This window comes from Pogona vitticeps, chromosome 3 (genome assembly GCF_051106095.1).
Source record: "Pogona vitticeps strain Pit_001003342236 chromosome 3, PviZW2.1, whole genome shotgun sequence".
Lineage (NCBI taxonomy): Eukaryota > Metazoa > Chordata > Lepidosauria > Squamata > Agamidae > Pogona > Pogona vitticeps.
Genome location: NC_135785.1, coordinates 102,820,494 through 102,840,283, shown reverse-complemented (window position 1 = coordinate 102,840,283; position 19,790 = coordinate 102,820,494). Strand labels below are relative to the sequence as shown.

Below are 19,790 nucleotides of genomic sequence, written 5' to 3'. Positions count from 1 at the left end.
ACTCTCTCTGTATACACATATGTAGTATTACCTGTTCTGTAAGTGTTTAGGAAATGTATTAGATTTTCTTAAGAAATCAGAATAACCAGAAGTGTCATTGAAATTTAGTTGAATTTGAATTGCATACACTTGAGTAAAATGCTGTTGTTTACTTACAGCCCTTCAACATGCTGGGAAACACATGGAAGATTGCATTGTGGCCTCATACACAGCATTGCTTCTGGGCTGCCTCTGCCAGGAGAGTCCAGTAAGGAAACTTATCATTGCATATCTGTTCAGCAGGGCAGTATCACATTTTGAAGATATTTTCTTTAGAGAATCAAAATCATTACCCTTTGGGTCACTTCTCCTATTTTTATGTACTTGATCATGTATCTCCATTTTTATTCTGGTGTACATGGTATAATTGTCTGTCAAAACTTTAAATTACAAAATTGTGTGCAACAGGTGTAAAGCATGAGGAAGAGTCTTTTGCATTTCAATTAAGTTCCAAACTTTGCTTCCAGCTTTTAGGAAATGCTGAGATTTGTGATCTGAAAGGTCTTGGACAAGGCTGCCATTGTAAGAAGTCTAAGTCACTTCTAGTAGCTAGGTTGCTCTGTTACAGCAAGGTGTCATGGGACTTGCATATACATTTGCGAGTTTTAGCTATACCATGGGTGGTGGGGTGAGATGTGTGTAGAATAGGATGTAAATGTTTTTGAGCATTCAGTAATCAAAACAGTGTTTGTTAATGTTTTGGAAAATTTTTAATTCAAAATTTATGTCCTTAGATCAATGTGACTACTGTGAGGACATACTTACCAGAAGGCGATTTCTCAATCATGACAGAAATGCTCAAAAAGTTCCTCAGTTTTATGAATCTTACTGTAAGTAGTATATAAAATATTGTAATTATTTTTCTGAGTACCTTGAGTAGAGTTTCACTTTAGAACGTATTAGAAAATGACCTCCTCCCCATATTATTGTTGCCCTTTTACCTCGGAGCGCCTGACAGCGCCTGTCTCCAGGCTCATAATCTAAAAATCATAATACAAAAGAAACGGTGATGAGGGAGGAGGGAAAAGCAGGTGCCAACAGGAAGTCTTCTACTTCCAGAGGAATAAATAAATAAAATTGGCCTTTCTAAGCAGGGAGGAAAGGAAGCAAGGGTCATGCATTGCTCCTTCACAGAGTGGTAGGACCTTTGTTTTGCTGTGCTGATTTCTTGGGAAGCAAGTGCGGCAGTGTAGAAGAGCAGCTCTGCAGTTTCATGAACTGCCACTTGGAGCCAATATTTTTCTTTCTATCAGTAAATACCATTGAGTAATAGCAGGAGTACGCAGATGTTTAGATCAAGGGAAACTACTATCCTTTCCCCCCTAAAATACTGGAGGTCTGCTAAATCATAACTAGCTGTAAATCAGTGTGTTTGGGGTTGGATGTATTCTTAGAATTAAGGAATAAAGTGGTTATTTCTGAAAGCATATATGTTATGTGTATCAAGTCACATCAGATGAATGGCAGCCTTAATACATGTTTCAAGGTGTGTGAGACATTCAAGGAATGGTTTACCACCACTACCCCCCATGAAGTTCTACAGCCAAGAAGGAATGTGAACCCAGGTCCCGAGTGCTAGTCTAACATGCACTCTGCTAAACCAGTTCTGTTTCTAACATCTTCTCAGCCAAGTAATTTATCTGTAACAGGATTTACTTCAGTCTCACACAAAAATCTGTTCTCATTGCCCACTCCCAAGATTTAGTACAAGGTAGCCAAAGTGCATCTTCCAATCTATGGTCAGTTGCCATCAAATAAGTTGTCTGCTTACGTATCTTCCAAAGTAGTGGCAGTTGCCAATAATTTCCCTAATGTTGCAAGATGGTTGTGGTGAATTTATATAAATAGCAGTGTATCCTACACTGTAGGCTTTTAGTAAGGCTGAGTCTTATGAAATTCACATTTCGTGTTTGTAAATGAATTTATTTTTCTCACAAATGTGAAAAAATAATTGCTTTACAACGTGATGTAGCTCTTTGGGAAATGCTTTAATGGTGATTTCCAGTCAACTAGTCTTTCTTATCAGGAAAAAAAATGTTTTAATACTTTCATTAAATGTGTCTTATTGTTTTTCTCCTTGCCCATTCAGTGTGCTGTTGGAACAACAGGCCAGAAATCTATCTCTAGAGTGATTGAATACTTGGAACACTGCTAGATACGCAAGTTCTGCAACAGGCACTCAAATGCTGGAGCGCTCTACCATTTAGGCAAAGGAAGAAGTCATGAAAGAAGTAATTGAGGATGCATCAAGAGCATTCATCAGTCTCATTCGTGTTTGGATTTTTAAGCTACCTGGTCTCTAAACTGTAGATTCAGCATTTTCTGAAAGACAGTTATCACATCAATCTGCAACTATCAAAAATGAGGGGGGAAACATCTGAAGAAATTAAGTCAAGGATTCATGATGTTTATAATAATGCAGTGCAGTATTTAAATATATTTGGCAGGGTTACTCTCCCTTTTTATTTCTCTGGCTTTGGTTGTAACAACTTTAAAGGGGAAAAACTTGCTGCTGGTAGTGCAACTGCTGTTTTACTGTTAAGCCACTGTTTTTCATGCCAGCCAGGTGCAAAGGCAGCTTTAGCTACTGAGGTATCAAATCTTCTAGTAAAGATGCTCTGGGCAGAAGCATTGCTCTGATTTGACTTTAATTTGCTCTTGCTTTTTAAAGAGATTGTTCCAAAATCATAAAAAAATAGAAAAATTTTAGATACTTTTTTGTGATTTTAACTACTGTCTATATTTAAATGTGTTGGAATCCAAAGAGGTTGAGACTTGGATAGTTTATTTTTTATACTGTTTTTGATTGAAAATTGGGTTGTTGGCAACTACTTCTCAGTTTTTGAAATTGTTGTGGCCTACATACTGTAAACTGATTGACCGTAACACTTCATAGCTCTAAGAGAGGCAGGCAGGAAAAGAAATCCCCTCCCAGCTGGTGGCCGTATCTATATTTTTTTAAAAATGCAGTAACTGTAAAACGTGCCCTATTAAAAGGATAGTTTGAAGCAATGTTCAATGCCAGGGTAGTTTACACTTCATAATAAGCAAAAATTTTTAAATGCTGTCGATTTGAGGAAGAAGCATAGAGCTAAAATACCAAGGGGGATTAATGTTTCCAGTTGACATAATCTTTCTGTTTCTTCTTTAGTATTTCGCAGGTAAATGCATACAATACAAAGCCTTAAATAGCTGAATATAGTGAAGATTTTGTTCAGTGTGGAGTCTGATTCACAGCAAAGGATTGTGTTGAGACTTTAGTGGAATAAAAAATCCCCACAAAATACTTCTTTTCTGTTTTTGAAGGTTTTGAACATTAGTGACTTCTCTTGCACTCATTGTTCTGACTGACAGAATTTCTCATGGTTTTTATTAAGCTGGTCTTGAAAACTCACAAAACTTCTTGAGACATTTGTGTCACAGACACTTTCCACATTTCCTGTGTAGGTAGTTGCATCATGTTACTTCATTGAATTTGTAAAACTTGAAGCCATAAAAATATTAGTTCTGTGTATAATGAGGGGTGGGAGAAATAACAGAAAATCTAACCTGCTTTTTAGATCTTGTGTTATCTCCATGTATAAAGTTACAAACCTGTGCTTTTGTATCAGTGCCAGCTGTAAAAATTTTTACATACAGTGGCTGCCTTCTATGTCTTCCTATTTTTGATAATGCAGATTGTTGAGAATTCAGTAAGGAAGTAAATGATTAGAAGCAAAATCCTATATTGATCCTGCTTTTTTGAATTCTTTTCACATTTTTTTCAACCCCATGCACCCTATAAAATACCAGTGTAACTTAGAAAAGATGCTGAGGCTGTGTTTGCCCTTGGTAAAATACTTTCTGTATGAGAGAAACAGCAACATAGTTAAGCTGTACTTGTAAATTATTTTTGAGATTCAGGATTTACTGGATATATTTTTTGTCATTTTAGTTTTAACAATTTAGAGCAATGGCTTCCATTTTTAGTTGGACTTCATGTAGATTTAAGTTAGTTTTTTGTGTATCTATGTATGCACAATGACAGGATAATTATAAAACAGATGCAATGATGGGGAAATCAGAAACAACACTTCTCTGTTACACTGGTAATTATCTGAATGGGAATTGATTAAACTCTTGTGTTAGAACAGTTTTTAATTAACAAGCACTGAAACATGCAGACTGTTTGGTTTTTGGGGGAGGGTCGGGGAGAAATCACTCTGCAAGCTGCAGTATGATTTCTTGTCAAACCCTCATCAAACTCTGCATTTGAATGGGTACTTGAGGCCAACCTTCAAATTTAAAGTTTTAAAGTAATTTTTCCACTGTAAATATATATGTAAATAAGCGCAATTGGAAACTAGAATAGTAGAGTACTTTTCTGAATCCAATCCTATTTTTATTTTATACAGTATTTCTCAGCTGTGATCTTTGGAGCAAAAGCCAACGGCAGGAATAATAGTTTGTACCAGTTTCATGAAGTATGTCTTTTGGTTTTTGTAAATAATTTTAACTCGAATAAAAATTGCTACTTTCAATACATAATATACATGTAATAAGCATAGTTTTTTATATATAATGGAGGCTGGACCTAAAATGTTTTAGAAGAGATAACAGTGTAACTGCTATCTTGAAATTAGTTGAAATGTCATGGATAAAAATGGGTGTAATTCATTGTTTTTTTAATTAGCCTTCTGGCATGTTAATGGCAGCATCGGCCAAGGCACAGATAGTCTCTATTACTAGGCCACTTCTCTATAAAATCCATACCCCAGCTCATAATACTTAAAAGCACTTTTACCATGGGCATCAAATTGAACACTGAAAGGGACACGAAAAGACTTCATGGATAGTGAAAAGCAGTACACACTGGTTTGGGCAGGGATTGCTTTCCACTTGGGTTGACAACTGGCCAGGAAAAAAATGCTTTTCTGTATCTGTAAGAAGGAGTTAAATGTCAGTAAGTTGCTAATCTGGCGTGCTCTGGTCCATGGGATCACGAAGAATCGGACATGACTTAAATAAACAAGTTGCTGATCACTGTTGCAACTTACTATGTTATAATAAGTTGCAATTAGAGTAGGCCCTTTTAAATCCATGGAATTTACAGAGTTGACTCACTGAATCCCCACTGATTCATTGGGCTTACTCTAGTGTGACTTCCTTAGATTACATTTTGCATCCTTCAGTCTCAAGACTATGGTAACGTGCTCTGTATGGAGGACTTGGAACAGCGTCTAGTGTGGCTGAGAAGGCCAATTTGAGAGTGACAATCCCTTCCACACTGAAGACAAATACAATCTGTCTCCTGCCCAGCTCCCTGATTTTGCTGGTTTTGGGACTGCCTCTTTGCCTTGGCCTGCTGGACAAGTGTCTCTTCAAAATGGGAGAGGCCCTGATGCACCACCTGCCTCCAGGCTGAACACTCAGATGTCAAGGTTTCCGATCTGTTGAGGGCCATTCCTAAAGCCTTCAGATCCCGCTTGCAGATATCCTTGTATGTAACTTCCTTAACAACAGGAATTGAACCATAGTATATAAATGGGGCCAGCCTGAAAGTTGGTAATCTTTTTCCCCACCATATGGCTATTCACAGGAGTATCAAAATAGTGACCCTCCCTTGATTCTTGCCTTCGCAGTGCTAAAGTGAAAACAAAAAAATATGACAACAGTGATTCTATGTGGACAGTGTGAAAAATATAGGCAATTAACTCTGCTGAAGAAACTCCATATACATTTTTAAAAAATTATTATGTAAGTGCTATAAACTTTGCAGCCACTGCAATTCTGAGGTGCAGTGAGAGAGACATTTCCTTTTATAATAAGGTCGTGCCTATAATGTATGTATAGTAAGTTGCCTTAGGCTACTTGTGAAATAGCCACAGAAAGAATTCAAACCTCAGAAGTTAGCCATGTTGACAGTGTGTAGGCTGTCGAAATATATGAAAATAGATATTATTTTTTCCCTCTAGCTATGCATTTTTGGCTCCAAATTTTATTTAAGTTCTTATAGATGTCATTTGGATACCAAGAGCTTTTCACGAGTTCTGTGCTGCCTTTTGATACACTAAATGGTTATTTCTGAAAAATAAGCTGACAGCAGTACAGTGTTGAGAAGGCAAGTTATAAGCACGTCCAGCAAATCCACTTAACTGGAACATGGTCTGGGAAGTGCAACCTTCAGCAGTTATGAAGCACATTTTATTATTTTCATAAGGTTACAAAAACAAATAGCATGACTAATTTAGCTTGCTATCTCAAACTTCTCAAAGGTTAAGGTTCAATGGTATACCAGTCTTAACATTTGGGCAACATGTTACTGTAGCAGTAAACCATTCGGAATAAAAATAAAGAATCTAGATAATCTGGAGGAATGTGTGTAATTTTGTGCCCTTATAGGGAAAGATGTACAAGTCTTTTTGCCACGTACCCAGTGGCTGCTTCAACATTTAGTATATTCTTTTGGTATGTTGATGAACTAAAGTCATCATAAAGTACATTACAGATGAGGACCAAACTCATTAAGTAGAGCGTGTGGCCTCTGTGCAGATAACCATAGATTAGTGAATGCAAGGGAGGGGGACTTAACGGTACTCAGTTTGTTAGACTGCAATTCTTGTCAGCCCTAAACTGCAGTAAGGCTGCATCCTTCCAAAGGCGAGGGATGCTAGAGCTGCAATCAACAGCAGCAGGATAGCAGTTGCTCACCTCTGTTCTAGTATTTCCAGGGAAAAAGGAAATACTGTCACAAGCAGTTGGATTAGGCTTTAGCCTGTTTATCCCAGCTGGTAATCAAAACTGCCATAGGACAGTTTCATTTACTTCGCTAGTAATAAGCAACAAGTAAAAACACACGAGCTTTCCAAAACGCTGCAAGTTCAATGTCCACTGCAAGGTGAGCAGAGGTGGGTCCAGGTTGTACGTAATCTTAGCACTGCTCTGGGAAAGGCCCGTTTGAGTTGCTGTTACATGTCTGGGAGCAGGGCTTCAGAAAGACGCCTTAGTTCATTTGTAGGTGCCTATGGAAGAAAGTCCCCTTCATGGATTGCTGCCTTATTGTGGCAAAGGGTCTTGAGTAATTCAGAGAAGCTATGGGCTATGCCGTGCAGGGACACCCAAGACGGACAGGTCATAGTGGAGAGTTCCGACTAAACGCAATCCACCTGGAGTAGGAACTGGCAAGCCACTCCAGTATCTTTGCCAAGAAAACCCCATGAACAGAAACAAAAGGCTAAAAGATATGACGCTGGAAGATGGGACCCTCAGGTCGGAAGGCATCCAACATGTTACTGAGGAAGAGCAGAGGACAAGTACAAGTAGCTCCACAGCTAATGAAGTGGTTGGGCCAAAGCTGAAAGGCCGTGGACGCGCCTGGAAGTGAAAGGAAAGTCCGATGCTGCAAAGAAAAATAATGCATAGGAACCTGGAATGTAAGATCTATGAACCTTGGTAAGCTGGATGTGGTCAAACAGGAGATGGCAAGAATAAACATTGACATCCTGGGTGTCAGTGAACTAAAATGAACGGGAATGGGAGAATTCAATTCGGACAATTATATCTACTATTCTGGGCATGAATCCCGTAAAAGAAACGGAGTAGCCCTCATAGTCAACAAAAGAGTGGGAAAAGCTGTACTGGGATAATATGAATCCAAGGCAGACCTTTCAACATCACAGTAATCCAAGTTTATGCACCAACTACCCATGCTGAAGAGGCTGAAATTGACCAATTCTATGAAGACTTACAACACCTTCTAGAACTGACACCAAAGAAAGATGTTCTTCTCATTATAGGGGACTGGAATGCTAAAGTAGGGAGGAACAACAGGTAAGTTTGGCCTTGGAGTTCAAAACAAAGCAGAGCAAAGACTAATAGACTTTTGTCAAGAGAACAAGCTGGTCATCACAAACACTCTTTTCCAACAACACAAGAGGTGACTCTATTCATGGACATCACCAGATGGGCGATACCGAAATCAGATTGATTATGTTCTCTGCAGCCAAAGGTGGAGAAACTCTATACAGTCAGCGAAAACAAGACCTGGAGCTGATTATGGCTCTGATCATCAGCTTCTCATACCAAAACTCAAGCTTAAACTGAACAAAGTAGGAAATACCACTGGGCTAGTCAGGTATAATCTAAACCAAATCCCTTATGAATACACAATGGAAGTGAAGAACAGATTTAAGGAACTACAGTTGTGTTCAAAATTATTCAGCCCCCACTGAAATTGAATGTTTTGGCCATTTTGACATTGATTTTGATCATTCAGTCATCTTGCTTACATTTACATGAAAGAGGCACTTGTAGGTCAGAGAAATATAACCTTAAGTTTATAATGAAATAACCACAAATGTCTTTTCTGTGCTCACATCATTATTAGTTTTTATTCAACCCCCAAGTGACATTCAATCTTAGTACTTAGTACAACATCCTTTTACAGTTATAACAGCTTTTAAACGTGAAGCATAGCTTGACACAAGTGTCTTGCAGCGATCTACGGGTATCTTCGCCCATTCTTCATGGGCAAAAGCCTCCAGTTCAGTCAAATTCTTAGGCTTGCGCACTGCAACTGCTTTCTTTAAGTCCCACCAGAGGTTCTCAATCGGATTTAAGTCTGGTGATTGCGATGGCCACTCCAAAATGTTCCAGCCTTTCCTCTGCAACCATGCTCTAGTGGACTTGGAGGTATGCTTGGGATCATTGTCCTGTTGAAAGGTCCAACGTCTCCCAAGCCTCAGGTGTGTGACGGACTGCATCACATTTTCATCCAATAGCTCCTGGTACTGAAGAGAATTCATGGTACCTTGTACACGCTGAAGCTTCCCTGTACCTGCAGAAGCAAAACAGCCCCAAAGCATTATTGACCCTCCGCCATGCTTCACAGTAGGCAAGGTGTTCTTTTCGTCATATGCCTTGTTCTTCCTGCTCCAAACATAGCGTTGATCCATGGGCCCAAACAGTTCTAATTTTGTTTCATCAGTCCACAGAACACTATCCCACAACTTTTGTGGTTTGCCCACATGACTTTTGGCATACTGCAGTCGACTCTTCTTATTCTTGGGAGACAGCAAGGGGGTGCGCCTGGGGGTTCTGGCATGGAGACCTTCATTACACAGTGTGCGCCTTATTGTCTGAGCTGAAACTTCTATACCCACATCTGACAAATCTTTTTTCAGTTCCTCAGCAGTCACACGGGGACTTTTCACCACTCTACGCTTCAGGTAGCGCACAGCAGTCGAAGTCAGCATCTTCTTTCTTCCACGACCAGGTAGCATTTCAACAGTGCCCTTTGCCTTGAATTTGCGAATGATGCTTCCTATGGTGTCTCTTGGTATGTTTAACTTCTTTGCAATCTTCTTATAGCCATTGCCCTTCCTGTGAAGACAAATCACCTCTTCTCTTGTCTTCCTGGACCATTCTCTTGACTTCACCATGTTTGTAACCACACCAGTAAATGTCTAGAAGGAGCTGAGTATCACAGTCCTTTTAAAGCTGCCTAATTGGTGCTTATTATGCTTGATTGGTGCTCGGTGACATCCACAGGTGTTTTCAATACCTGTTCGAAAACACCTGAATGAACCTCTCTTCTTCAGAGTGGTAGTCTTTAAGGGGTTGAATAATTGTGGCAATGAAGAAACCACAAAAGAAACATTTACTACTGTATTACATAAACAATTGATGTTATTTTAGTTGCATTTGGTTCTTTAAAACGTCCTTGTAGGATTTCATTCTGAATACAATTCCAAATGTACACTATAGTCCCTAAACCCCTTTACAGCATTGGGGGCTGAATAATTTTGAACACAACTGTAGATTTGGTGGACAGAGTGCCTGAAGAACTATGGATGGAGGCTTGTAAAACTGTACTGAAGGCAGCAACAAAAACCATCCCAAAGAAAAGAAAATGGAAGAAAGTAAAGTGGCTGTCTAATGAGGCCTTACAAATAGCAGAAAGAGAAGGGAAACAAAACGCAAGGGAGATAGGGAAAGTTACAGAAAACTGAATGCAGACTTCCAAAGAATAGCAAGGAGAGACAAGAGGGCCGGTTTAAACAAACAGTGCAAAGAAACAGAAGAAAATAGAAAGGGAAAAAACAGATATGTTCAAGAAAATTGGAGATATTAAAGGAACCTTTTGTGCAAAGATAGGCATGATATAGGACAGTGGAGGCAAACCTTTTTTGGCTCGAGTGCCCAAAATGGGGTGGGTAAGAAACCAGTGGCCGCTGTGCCGCCCGGAAGACCAGAACCGGAACAGGAAGTGGCAGTTTCAGGGGGAATCATGGGGGGGATAGGAGGTTAAAGGAGGAATCATGGGGACGGACAGGAAGTTAAAGGGGGGAATCATGGGGACGGACAGGAAGTTAAAGGACCCAGAACAGGAAGAGAAGGGGAATCCCAGCTGCAGCCACTTCAAAAGGTTTGTTGTGTGCCAGAAGAAAGGGCTTTGCGTGCCAGCTGTGGCACACGTGCCATAGGTTCACCATCACTGATATAGGACAAAAGTGGTAGGGACCTAACAGAAGCAGAAGACATCAAGAAGAGGTGGCAAGAATACACAGAGGAATTATACCAGAACGATCTGGATGTTCCGGACAACCCAGATTGTGTGGTTGCTGACCTTGAGCCAGACATCCTGGAGAGCGAAGTCAAGTGGGCCTTAGAAAGCATGGCTAACAACAAGGCCAGTGGAGGTGATGGCATTCCAGTGGAACTATTAAAAATCTTAAAAGATGACGCTGTTAAGGTGCTACACTCAATATGCCAGCAAGTTTGGAAAATTCAACAGTGGCCAGAGGACTGGAAAAGATCAGTCTTCATCCCGATCCCAAAGAAGGGCAGTGCCAAAGAATGCTCCAACTACTGTACAGTTGCACTCATTTCACACGCTACCAAGGTTATGCTCAAAATCCTACAAGGCAGGCTTCAGCAGTATGTGGACTGAGAACTCCCAAAGTACAAGCTGCATTTCGAAGGGACAGAGAAACTAGAGACCAAATCGCTAACATGCACTGTATTATGGAGAAAGCCAGAGAGTTCCACAAAAACATCTACTTCTGCTTCATTGACCTTGCAAAGGCCTTTGACTGTGTGGACCACAATAAACTGGCAAGTTCTTAAAGAAATGGGAGTGCCTGACCACATTATCTATCTCCTGAGAAATCCATATGTGGGACAGGAAGCAACAGTTAGAACTGGATATGGAACAACTGCTTGGTTCAACACTGGGAAAGGAGGATGACAAGGCTGTATATTGTCCCCCAGCTTATTTAACTTATATGCATGATACATCATGCGAAAGGCCAGACGGGAGGAATCCCAAACCGGAATTAAGATTGCTGGAAGAAATATCAACAACCTCAGATATGCAGATGATACCATTCTCTGATGACAGAAAATGAGGAGGAATTAAAGAACCTCTTAATGAGGGTGAAAGAGGGGAGGGCAAAAAATGGTCTGAAGCTCAACTTTTTAAAAAAAATAAGATCATGGCCACTGGTACCATCACCTCCTGGCAAATAGAAGGGGAAGATATGGAGGTAGTGACAGATTTTACCTTCTTGGGCTCCGTGATCACTGCAGATGGTGAGAGCAGCCACAAAATCCAAAGATGCCTGCTTCTTGGGAGGAAAATGATGAAAAACCTAGACAGCATCTTAAAAAGCATAGACATCATCTTGCCAGTCAAAGCTATGGTTTTTCCAGTAGCGATGTATGGAAGTGAGAGCTGAACCATAAAGAAGGCTGACCGCCAAAGAATTGATGCTTTTGAATTGTGGTGCTGGAGGAGACTCTTGAGTCCCCTGGACTGCAAAGACAAGAAACTTACCAATTTTGAAGGGAATCAGCCCTGAGTATTCATTCAGTATTCACCCTGAGTATTGGAGCCTCAGCTTCAGGATCTAGAAGGACAGATCCTGAAGCTGAGGCTCCAATACTTTGGCCATTCCATGAGAAGAGAAGACTCCCTGGAAAAGACGCCTGATGTTGGGAAAGTGTGAAGGCAAGAGGAGAAGGGGACGACTGAGGATGAGATGGTTGGACAGTGTCATCGAAACTACCAACATGAATTTGACCCAACTCTGGGAGGCAGTGGAAGACAGGAGAGCCTGGCATGCTCTGGTCCATGGGGTCACGAAGAGTCGGAGACGACTTAACGACTAAAGAACAATAACACAGGCGAAAGTGATTTTTATAATCTTTGCAGGCTTATTATTTTGACTTGAGCATAGAAACAAATCAAGAACCATAAGAAAGACACAGCAGTGCGATATGTACATTGATTTGTAAGATCCAGTTACCACCTGCAGTTTTCTTAGCAAATGTTTCATGTATGTAATTATGTTTGCTACGTACTATGATCAATATCGAGAAGTGTCATTCTGGGTGTTGTACTTATGGATGCCTAGTTCTGGACTGCACACAAAAGGGAATACAACACAGCTCTCTGTTGTACAAATGGCTCTAGAACTGATGCACAAACAGAAGTATCCCCAATGTGCTGTCACAAGTACAGGTAGAAACTCCCCCAGTATTTATTTTTCTATTCTGATGTTAATCTGGATTTAGGCCTGGGATTACTTGCCACTGTGAGAGAACCAACCCTCCTCTTGATTTTGTGATACGAGGCGATGCAGGGCTTCGCAAGTTTTCCACATTTAAAATATTTAATTCTTTCTCTAAACATCTCAGCCTGTTCTATCTTACATCCCATCATTCACTCTGTCAATGAACCTGGCTACCATCATGACAACAGGACAGGACAGTTCCCCCCCCCCCAAAAAAAAACCAGCCTATTGTATACGTTGGTAAGCATACTGTGACATCACTTGTGGTACACTGGTATAAAGAAGTTTAGGTTTTAGGAGAAACATTGTCCAGGGTTACCACTAGCAATGCTGTGCAGTCACATACGGGTAATCTTTGCCAGACAGGGCATGCCACTCTTGCAGGAGGGCATGAGGATGGCATAACAGCAGATTCTTAGTAACCGTCCAATAACCCTGGATCTTATGATTTGTGTCCCACCAGAGGTACATCAGTTTTCAATTGTTGCTAATTCAGGACTTTTATATATTAAAGTGTTCATATTCCTTATGTCCATCCCCAGCAATGACAGAGTGCAACATTACTCAAATATAAATAAAATACTAACCATCATACACCAGAGTGAGACATGTTAGTCATCTATGAGTCATGTTTTTACAGAATGGCAGAGTCTCAAATCATTCCAACAAATCTTGTTTCTTGCAACTGTAGTAAGTTTTTCTTTTTGTCTCGGCCATGTATTTTGACCTGCGGTGCTTCCCTGAAAATAAGACAGGGTCTTATATTAATTTTTGCTCCAAAAAACGCATTAGAGCTTATTTTCGGGGGATGTCTAATTTTTTTTTCATGTACAATGATCTATATTTATTAAAACAGTCATGTTATCTTCTGATTGTTGCACAATGGTGGAGGGCAGGGTTTCACTTAACTGGGGCTTATTTTTAGGGTAGGGCTGATATTACAAGCATCCTGAAAAATCATACTGGGGTTTATTTTCAGGTTAAGTCTTATTTTTGGGTAAATGGTATATCCCAGTCCATCTTGGGGTGGGGGTAAAATGTAATACAGTACTAGGTTACTGGTATGTAATAAATATCCAGATGTTCCAGAATCTAGTACTATGAACAGGCACACCATGTCTGCTCCCCCTCTCCAATCATTGTCTTCTTCATGGTTTTGGACTTAGGTTTTGAGAGGCTATGCTTACATGTAGTCTGTGCAACCAGGAAGCCTGGAAAATCTGGATTTGTGCTTGCACACAGAGCCTATATGCAAACGGAACATTTCTTCTCTTCAGACTCAGCATGTTGACCATGAAGAACACAATAATTGGTCAGAGTTCACTCTATGGACAGTGACCACCATGCCATCTTGTAGGATACTTGAACAGAGCTACTGAGAATCAGAAAGGATATCTTTAGGTGTAAGTAGACTGGAGATCGACATTTTCAAGGCATTCAAGAAATGCCAAAAAAAGTACATGGAGCGTAACCCTCTACCCTAACCTTACTGCTAGCCTTCCATTCCAGTCAGTTTTTAAGGCTTTGCTCTGCTCTGCTCTCCAGCACATCAGCAGTTTCAGGAAGGCCAACCACCCTTGGTTGCTGCATGAGCATCCGAAGGACATTCCAGTAAAGAGGTTGAGTTTAATACAAGCAAATTCGAAAACTCATATGACAGATCATCGATGCAACCTTTTATTCCTCTGCAAATTATGCAGCAAAGAAATGTGAACATTTTAGAGTACCTGTCTTTGGCTGACTTCGGTGGTGCATGGTGCTCGCTAAGCTGCAGCCCTAAATAAGCCTGAAACTAAGTCCCATCGGAGCTAATTTCTGAGCAAACATATTAAAAAATGTCACGTTAGTACTTCCTACCGTCGGCAAATGAACAGAATATCAACGATAATCATGCTTAAGTTTGGAGGGGCAGGGGTAAGAGAATTCGCAATTGGTTAATAGTGGCTGGTGCTGATAAAAAGTATCCAGTCGTGAGTTGTCCATTACTATTACTCCTTAATGTGTTTCCCGCCTGCATTCTTATTCCACCAACTATGCACGTGGTTCTCTCAGAGAAAGAAAGGGGGGGCGAGCGCCTCACTTCTACTGCCCGATCTCCCCCCCCCTCCCATGACCACTTTCCCCTGTCAAGCTGTCCTTCGCATGGCTCCCCGCCCCAACCCAAAGCAACCTGCCTGCCGATCCCGGAGCGAAAGAGGCAGGGGTGCCCCCGTCCTGCCCCGTTTGATCGGCAGCAAGTCAGCCGTGGGCGCTGCCCTGCGAGGGAGGGAAGGAGGGACGGGGCTGAGTCCAGCAGGTCCCGGAAGGCGGGCAGCAAGCGTCGTGTCGCTCCGGCGGGGCGCTTTCCGCGCCCTCCCCTTCCCCCCGGGGCCGGCCGCAAAAGATCGCTCAGCAGAGAAATGTAGATCTTGGCCATGTGCAAAGTTTCCACGTTGGACAGCTTCCGCTCGCTTCGCACGGCAGGCACGACGCTCCGGAGACGGTCGAAAGCCCGGTTCAGCAGCAGCCGCAGGCGCCTCCTTTCGCGGGCGTTGGCAGCCAGCCGGCGGCGCGGCCTCCTCCGGGCCCCGCCTGAAGCCCGCCGCGCTTGCCTCGCCTGGAGGCCGTGCGTTTCACTCGGCCGGCCGGGCCCACTGGAGACAATTGAGGCGGCCCGATCGACGGCAGCGCTGCGGACAGGGCGCCCTCCCGAGCGCCAAGCCCGGCTGGTTATTCTTCCCGTCTCCCGGGCTCTCCCCTTCCCTCGCTTCCTGGCGCCAAGAGGCGGCGAGTTCCGGGGACCGGCGGATTTCAAAACCCGCTACGTCGGAAGCTTGCGGTCGGGAAAAGAGAGCCTTCACTGCGGCGCCCGGGGATGAAATGGGCTTTGGCGTTCCGGATTTCCACTCCCCCCCCCCAGCCACCTTCCACGTTATCCCCCTTCCCTCGCGGCGGGGGGAAAAGAAGCACGTGCGAATGTGCGGGTGAAGTCTGAGGGGCTGGTTTGTTTATATTGCCAAGCTAAGAGTCGGGGACGAAGGAGCCGCAGGGCGCAGCCCGCTGGGCGGTGGGAAAAAAAGGGAAGGCGAAGCCAAGCCACGGGGGGGGGGGGGGGTTTCAAAGCTTAAGCCGTGACAAGTTGTGTCACTTCTCAAAAGAGGAGGAGGGAGGTGAGTCTCTTGAGTGAGTTCATTCAGCCTGAATTAGTCTCTCTCGAGTGATCCTCTGAAGTGTGGCACCAAGAATCAAAAGAGGCGTTAATCCTCTCATTCAAACTGCAATTAGATCTGGCGGGCTCATAATCTCTCTTTCTCTGTGTTTTCCAGCTGGAAGGATCGCACACAAGTCTCTGTTCTAGGAGCCCTGTTGCTTTGGGGATCAGAGGTGAAGCAGGAAACAAACAAGCCTAAACAAACAAACAAATAATAAAATAAAAAGAACTCCAAAAGCAAAGACTTGTGGCATTAACATTTAGTTCAATGTGAGTTTTCCTGGATGACAACCCATTTCTTCAGAAACATGAAGTAAATTTTATTCACATAGCATGCATGATTGTAGGGGTGGTGACAGCGAAAATGTTGGAGTCCATGTGTTTGAGAAAGTGGGTTGCAACACACAAATGTTCATATAAAAATGTGTTAGTTTTAAAGGAGCCACTGATTTTTTTAAAAAAAAATGCAGAAGCCTGAAACAAATAATCTTTGAACATTTCTGCTATGGGTGATTATGGTGGTGATGGTCATAATGAAGGTAATGTAACAAAGGAAGTGTGGTCCACCACACTTGGGGTGGTCCACCACACTTAGGTCCACCACTGACTTGGTATTCTCCCTCAGACAGTTGCAGGAGAAATGTAGGAAACAATGACAGCCACTCTTTGTGGCCTTTGTAGATCTCACAAAGGCCTTTGATTTGGTTAGCAGGGACGGCCTTTTTAAAATACTTCCCAAGATTGGATGTCCACCTCGACTCCTTAACATCATCTGGTCCTTTCATAAAGAAATGAAGGGCAATGTAGTTTTTTATGGCTCAACATCAGATGCCTTTGGCATCCAAAGCGGAATGAAACAGGGCTGTGTCCTCACACCAACCCTTTTTGGGATCTTCTTTTCTGTCATGCTGAAGCACACCTTTGGAACTGCAGCAGAGAGTGTCTCTCTCCGGACTAGATCAGATGGAAAGCTCTTTAACCTCTAGATTGAGAGCAAAGACCAAAGTCCAGCTGTAATGCATGCGGGACTCCCTCTTTGCCGATGATGCAACTGTTGCCCACTCTGCTGAAGACCTCCAACAACTCATGAATCATTTTAGCAAGGCTTGCCAAGATTTTGGATTAACAATCAGCCTGAAGAAGATACAAGTCATGGGCCAGAGCGTGGGCTCACCTCCCTCTATTACCATCTCCACACAAGAATTGGAGGTTGTTCATTACTCTGTGTACCTTGGCTCAACAATCGCTGACACTCTCTCCCTAGATGTTGAGCTGGACAAACTCCCATTTTGAAGAGGCCCTTGTCCAGCAGGCTGAGGCAAAGGGGCAGTCCCGAAACCAGCAAAATCAGGAAGTTGGACGGGACAGATTGTATTTGTCTTCAGTGTGGAAGGGATTGTCACCCTTGCTGTTCCAACACCTCTGTTCAGAGCACGTTACCATAGTCTCTCGAGACTGAAGGATGCCTAATCTCTGATCATAACGAATTATTCTGCTATCATAGGTCATTGGTTGGCTCCAGCATAGCTTTTAGATTGTTAACTATAGGCATTCATTGTGACACCCATATTGTTGGGTGATGGCTGCATAGGCAGAGACCACATAACAACACTGAGCAATAGTCTTTTAACAGGCAAAGAATTCCTTGGAGTGAATGTTTGGTGAATCCAGGATTAGGGCATGCTGTTCCAGATGGAGCCTTGGCCTGGTGTCACAGGGTCTGGGTACAGAGAGTCAACTAGAGGTTCCTGACTCCACTGTGCTTGAATCCCAGTTTTTCCCACTTCTTCCTTTTCAGGACCACTTTCCTCCTCATTCTTCAAGGCTCCGTTGCCACAGCAAAATGCTGCTATGACTAAAGAAAAAAGACTCACCCATCCCTGGTGTGCATGTAAATATATTTGAGGGAAGTGGTAACTAATGTAATGCTGGGGTCCCTATAGGGCTTTGAACTATAAGATTGTGTTCTAGTAACTCCTGGCGAGAGCACAGATGACTTGACAACAGAAAAGAAAACAGAACTGTGACACAATTTCTTTCACATGTTTGATCACCTGCACAGATATTGTCTAATCGAATTAAAACTCTTTGTGCAGAAGACTGGGAGAGAGCATTGTGGTGTAGAGCAGTGGTCCCCAACCTTGGGCCTCCAGATGTTCTTGGACTTTAACTCCCAGAAATCCTGGCCAGCAGAGGTGGTGGTGAAGGCTTCTGGGAGTTGTAGTCCAAGAACATCTGGAGGCCCAAGGTTATACGTTTTATACAATACATTTTAGTGATTTTTGATTCATCAGGCTATAAAATGCACCCCCAGGCACTTAGAGGCACCAAATTTGCAGAGAAGCTTCCCTGATTCTTCTCTGCAATTCCTCCAAGTTTGGTGAAGATTGGGTTTCCCCAAACCAGCTGCTAAAGGGCACTGAGATGACAGACCTTTGGGGTGTATAACTCAGGTATCTGAAACCTAATCTTCACCAAACCTGGATGTATTGTACAGGAGTGTCAAGGAAAGCTTTCCTGTGATTTTGGTGTCTCTACATGCCTGGGGGTAGTTTTCCTGGGGGCCCTTTTTATGGGTATATAACTTGGACTTCGGAAGCCCAAACAGCACCAGACTTGCAGAGCTTGTAGAGAAGAGTCGGAGAAGATTCCCTACAAATCTGGGGCCTCTAGGTGCTTGGGGAGCATTTTATATGGTTTTAAAGGCAAAAACAAATCAATTCATCAGTTCCTCAGGAAAAAAATCATAAATCCGTTATTTGTGATTCATCGACCTTGACAAACCATTAATTAAAATGAATCACCGGTTTTCTGATTCAATGCCCATCTTTAGTTACCAGTTACCCATCCCATCCATGAGAGATTCCTCCTGTCTCTTCCCTCACATAGACTGGGCAGCAATCAAGACAGAGCTCTATGTGTGTTATCCCTGTGTACTTGTGTCCCTACATTATGTCCCCCCATTTTTTTTTCTTTTGCACCTTCCTCTGTGCTTTCACCTTCAGTTCCTGGCCTAATCAAGCAAAGCTAATGGCCCACCTGCAGGAAATTAATAGGGGAAGTCTGGAAGGGAGATCAGCTGCAAAGGATGAGCTGCCTCCTAGATCTTTCTTTCTTGGGTGTACATGAGAGGGAAGTGCTGGTGGGTGCAGCAGCTGTTTCCCCATGGAGGCAGGGAATGGGATGTGCTGGAATTTCCAGGAACTTCCCAGGTAAGGAAATCTGTTGGATTCATCTCTGCTCCTTTTCTTTTGGTTCTCCAGGGAATTTGGGCTGACTTCCCATGTAGATTAAAGCAACTCTACCCTCTCTGCAACTAGCCATTTAAACAACAAATACATAATTCCTACGATGGTTCTTTCTAATATACAACACAGAGCAGTTCCCCAAGACAGGTCAGGGCTCAACCAAGCCATTTTTTCTGCCTGAGGACAAAAGTGAGACTGTATTTTGTTGTTGTTGTTGTTGTTATCTGTTCCTTTTACAGAAGCCAGTGGCTGCTAAATCTTACTTCAGCACAGGTACAAGGATAGTACTCTTTATCATACAGTACTTGAGAATAGATGCAGGCACTTTGTATTCATATCTCAAGGATACGAATGTAGCCTGCGGCACCTGAGGGGCCCAGTTCCCTCCCCCAGAACTGGCCAGGCCGCTCACTGGGCTCTGCGTGACACTGGGGTCCTTCGCTGTCCTCATCGCCAATCCCGGCATGAATCTGGCTGATCCCTTCCTTACCCCTCTAAGGAACTGATCACTCGGGCAGGGAGGCAGAACAAGAGGTCTCCCCATTCGGGGGATGAGGGAGGCAGGGAAGGGCCGGCCCGGCCCCTGCCAGGATTGATGTGCCGCCACCACAGAAGGACCCCCGTGCCACACAGAATCCAGTGAGTGGCCTGGCTGCTTCTGGGAGAGGGAATTGGGCCTCTGAGGCACTTGTGGTGCCTCACGTCATATTCCTGTCCCTGTGATACAAATACTGTACGAAGTGCCCATCTCTACTTGAG

At 42.9% G+C, this 19,790-nt stretch overlaps 2 protein-coding genes and 1 long non-coding RNA gene across 7 annotated transcripts in view; 2 read left to right on the top strand and 1 right to left on the bottom strand.

Moving 5' to 3' along the window:
* WAPL (WAPL cohesin release factor) overlaps positions 1–4,566 on the top strand; it is a 66,816-nt gene extending 62,250 nt beyond the window's left edge. For all 5 annotated transcript variants that reach the window (XM_020805956.3, XM_020805957.3, XM_072995110.2 and 2 more), the window contains 3 exons: positions 159–247; positions 774–869; positions 2,129–4,566. In XM_020805956.3, the coding sequence (XP_020661615.3) occupies positions 159–247; positions 774–869; positions 2,129–2,194 (251 nt within the window). In that variant the 3' untranslated portion in view covers positions 2,195–4,566. The remainder of the gene's footprint in view (positions 1–158; positions 248–773; positions 870–2,128) is intronic.
* An 8,638-nt stretch (positions 4,567–13,204) lies between these two features.
* Positions 13,205–14,447, bottom strand: LOC144588336 (uncharacterized). The gene is made up of 2 exons (XR_013543847.1): positions 14,321–14,447; positions 13,205–13,333 (listed from the first exon to the last, which is right to left on the bottom strand). It is a non-coding gene; the product is annotated as an uncharacterized LOC144588336 (long non-coding RNA).
* A 50-nt stretch (positions 14,448–14,497) lies between these two features.
* LOC140705484 (uncharacterized) lies at positions 14,498–16,025 on the top strand. Its single transcript, XM_078390971.1, has 2 exons — positions 14,498–15,556; positions 15,899–16,025. The coding sequence occupies exons 1-2, from the start codon at positions 14,592–14,594 to the stop codon at positions 15,996–15,998; spliced, it is 1,065 nt and encodes a 354-aa protein (XP_078247097.1). The 5' UTR covers positions 14,498–14,591; the 3' UTR covers positions 15,999–16,025.
* Positions 16,026–19,790: the final 3,765 nt, after the last annotated feature.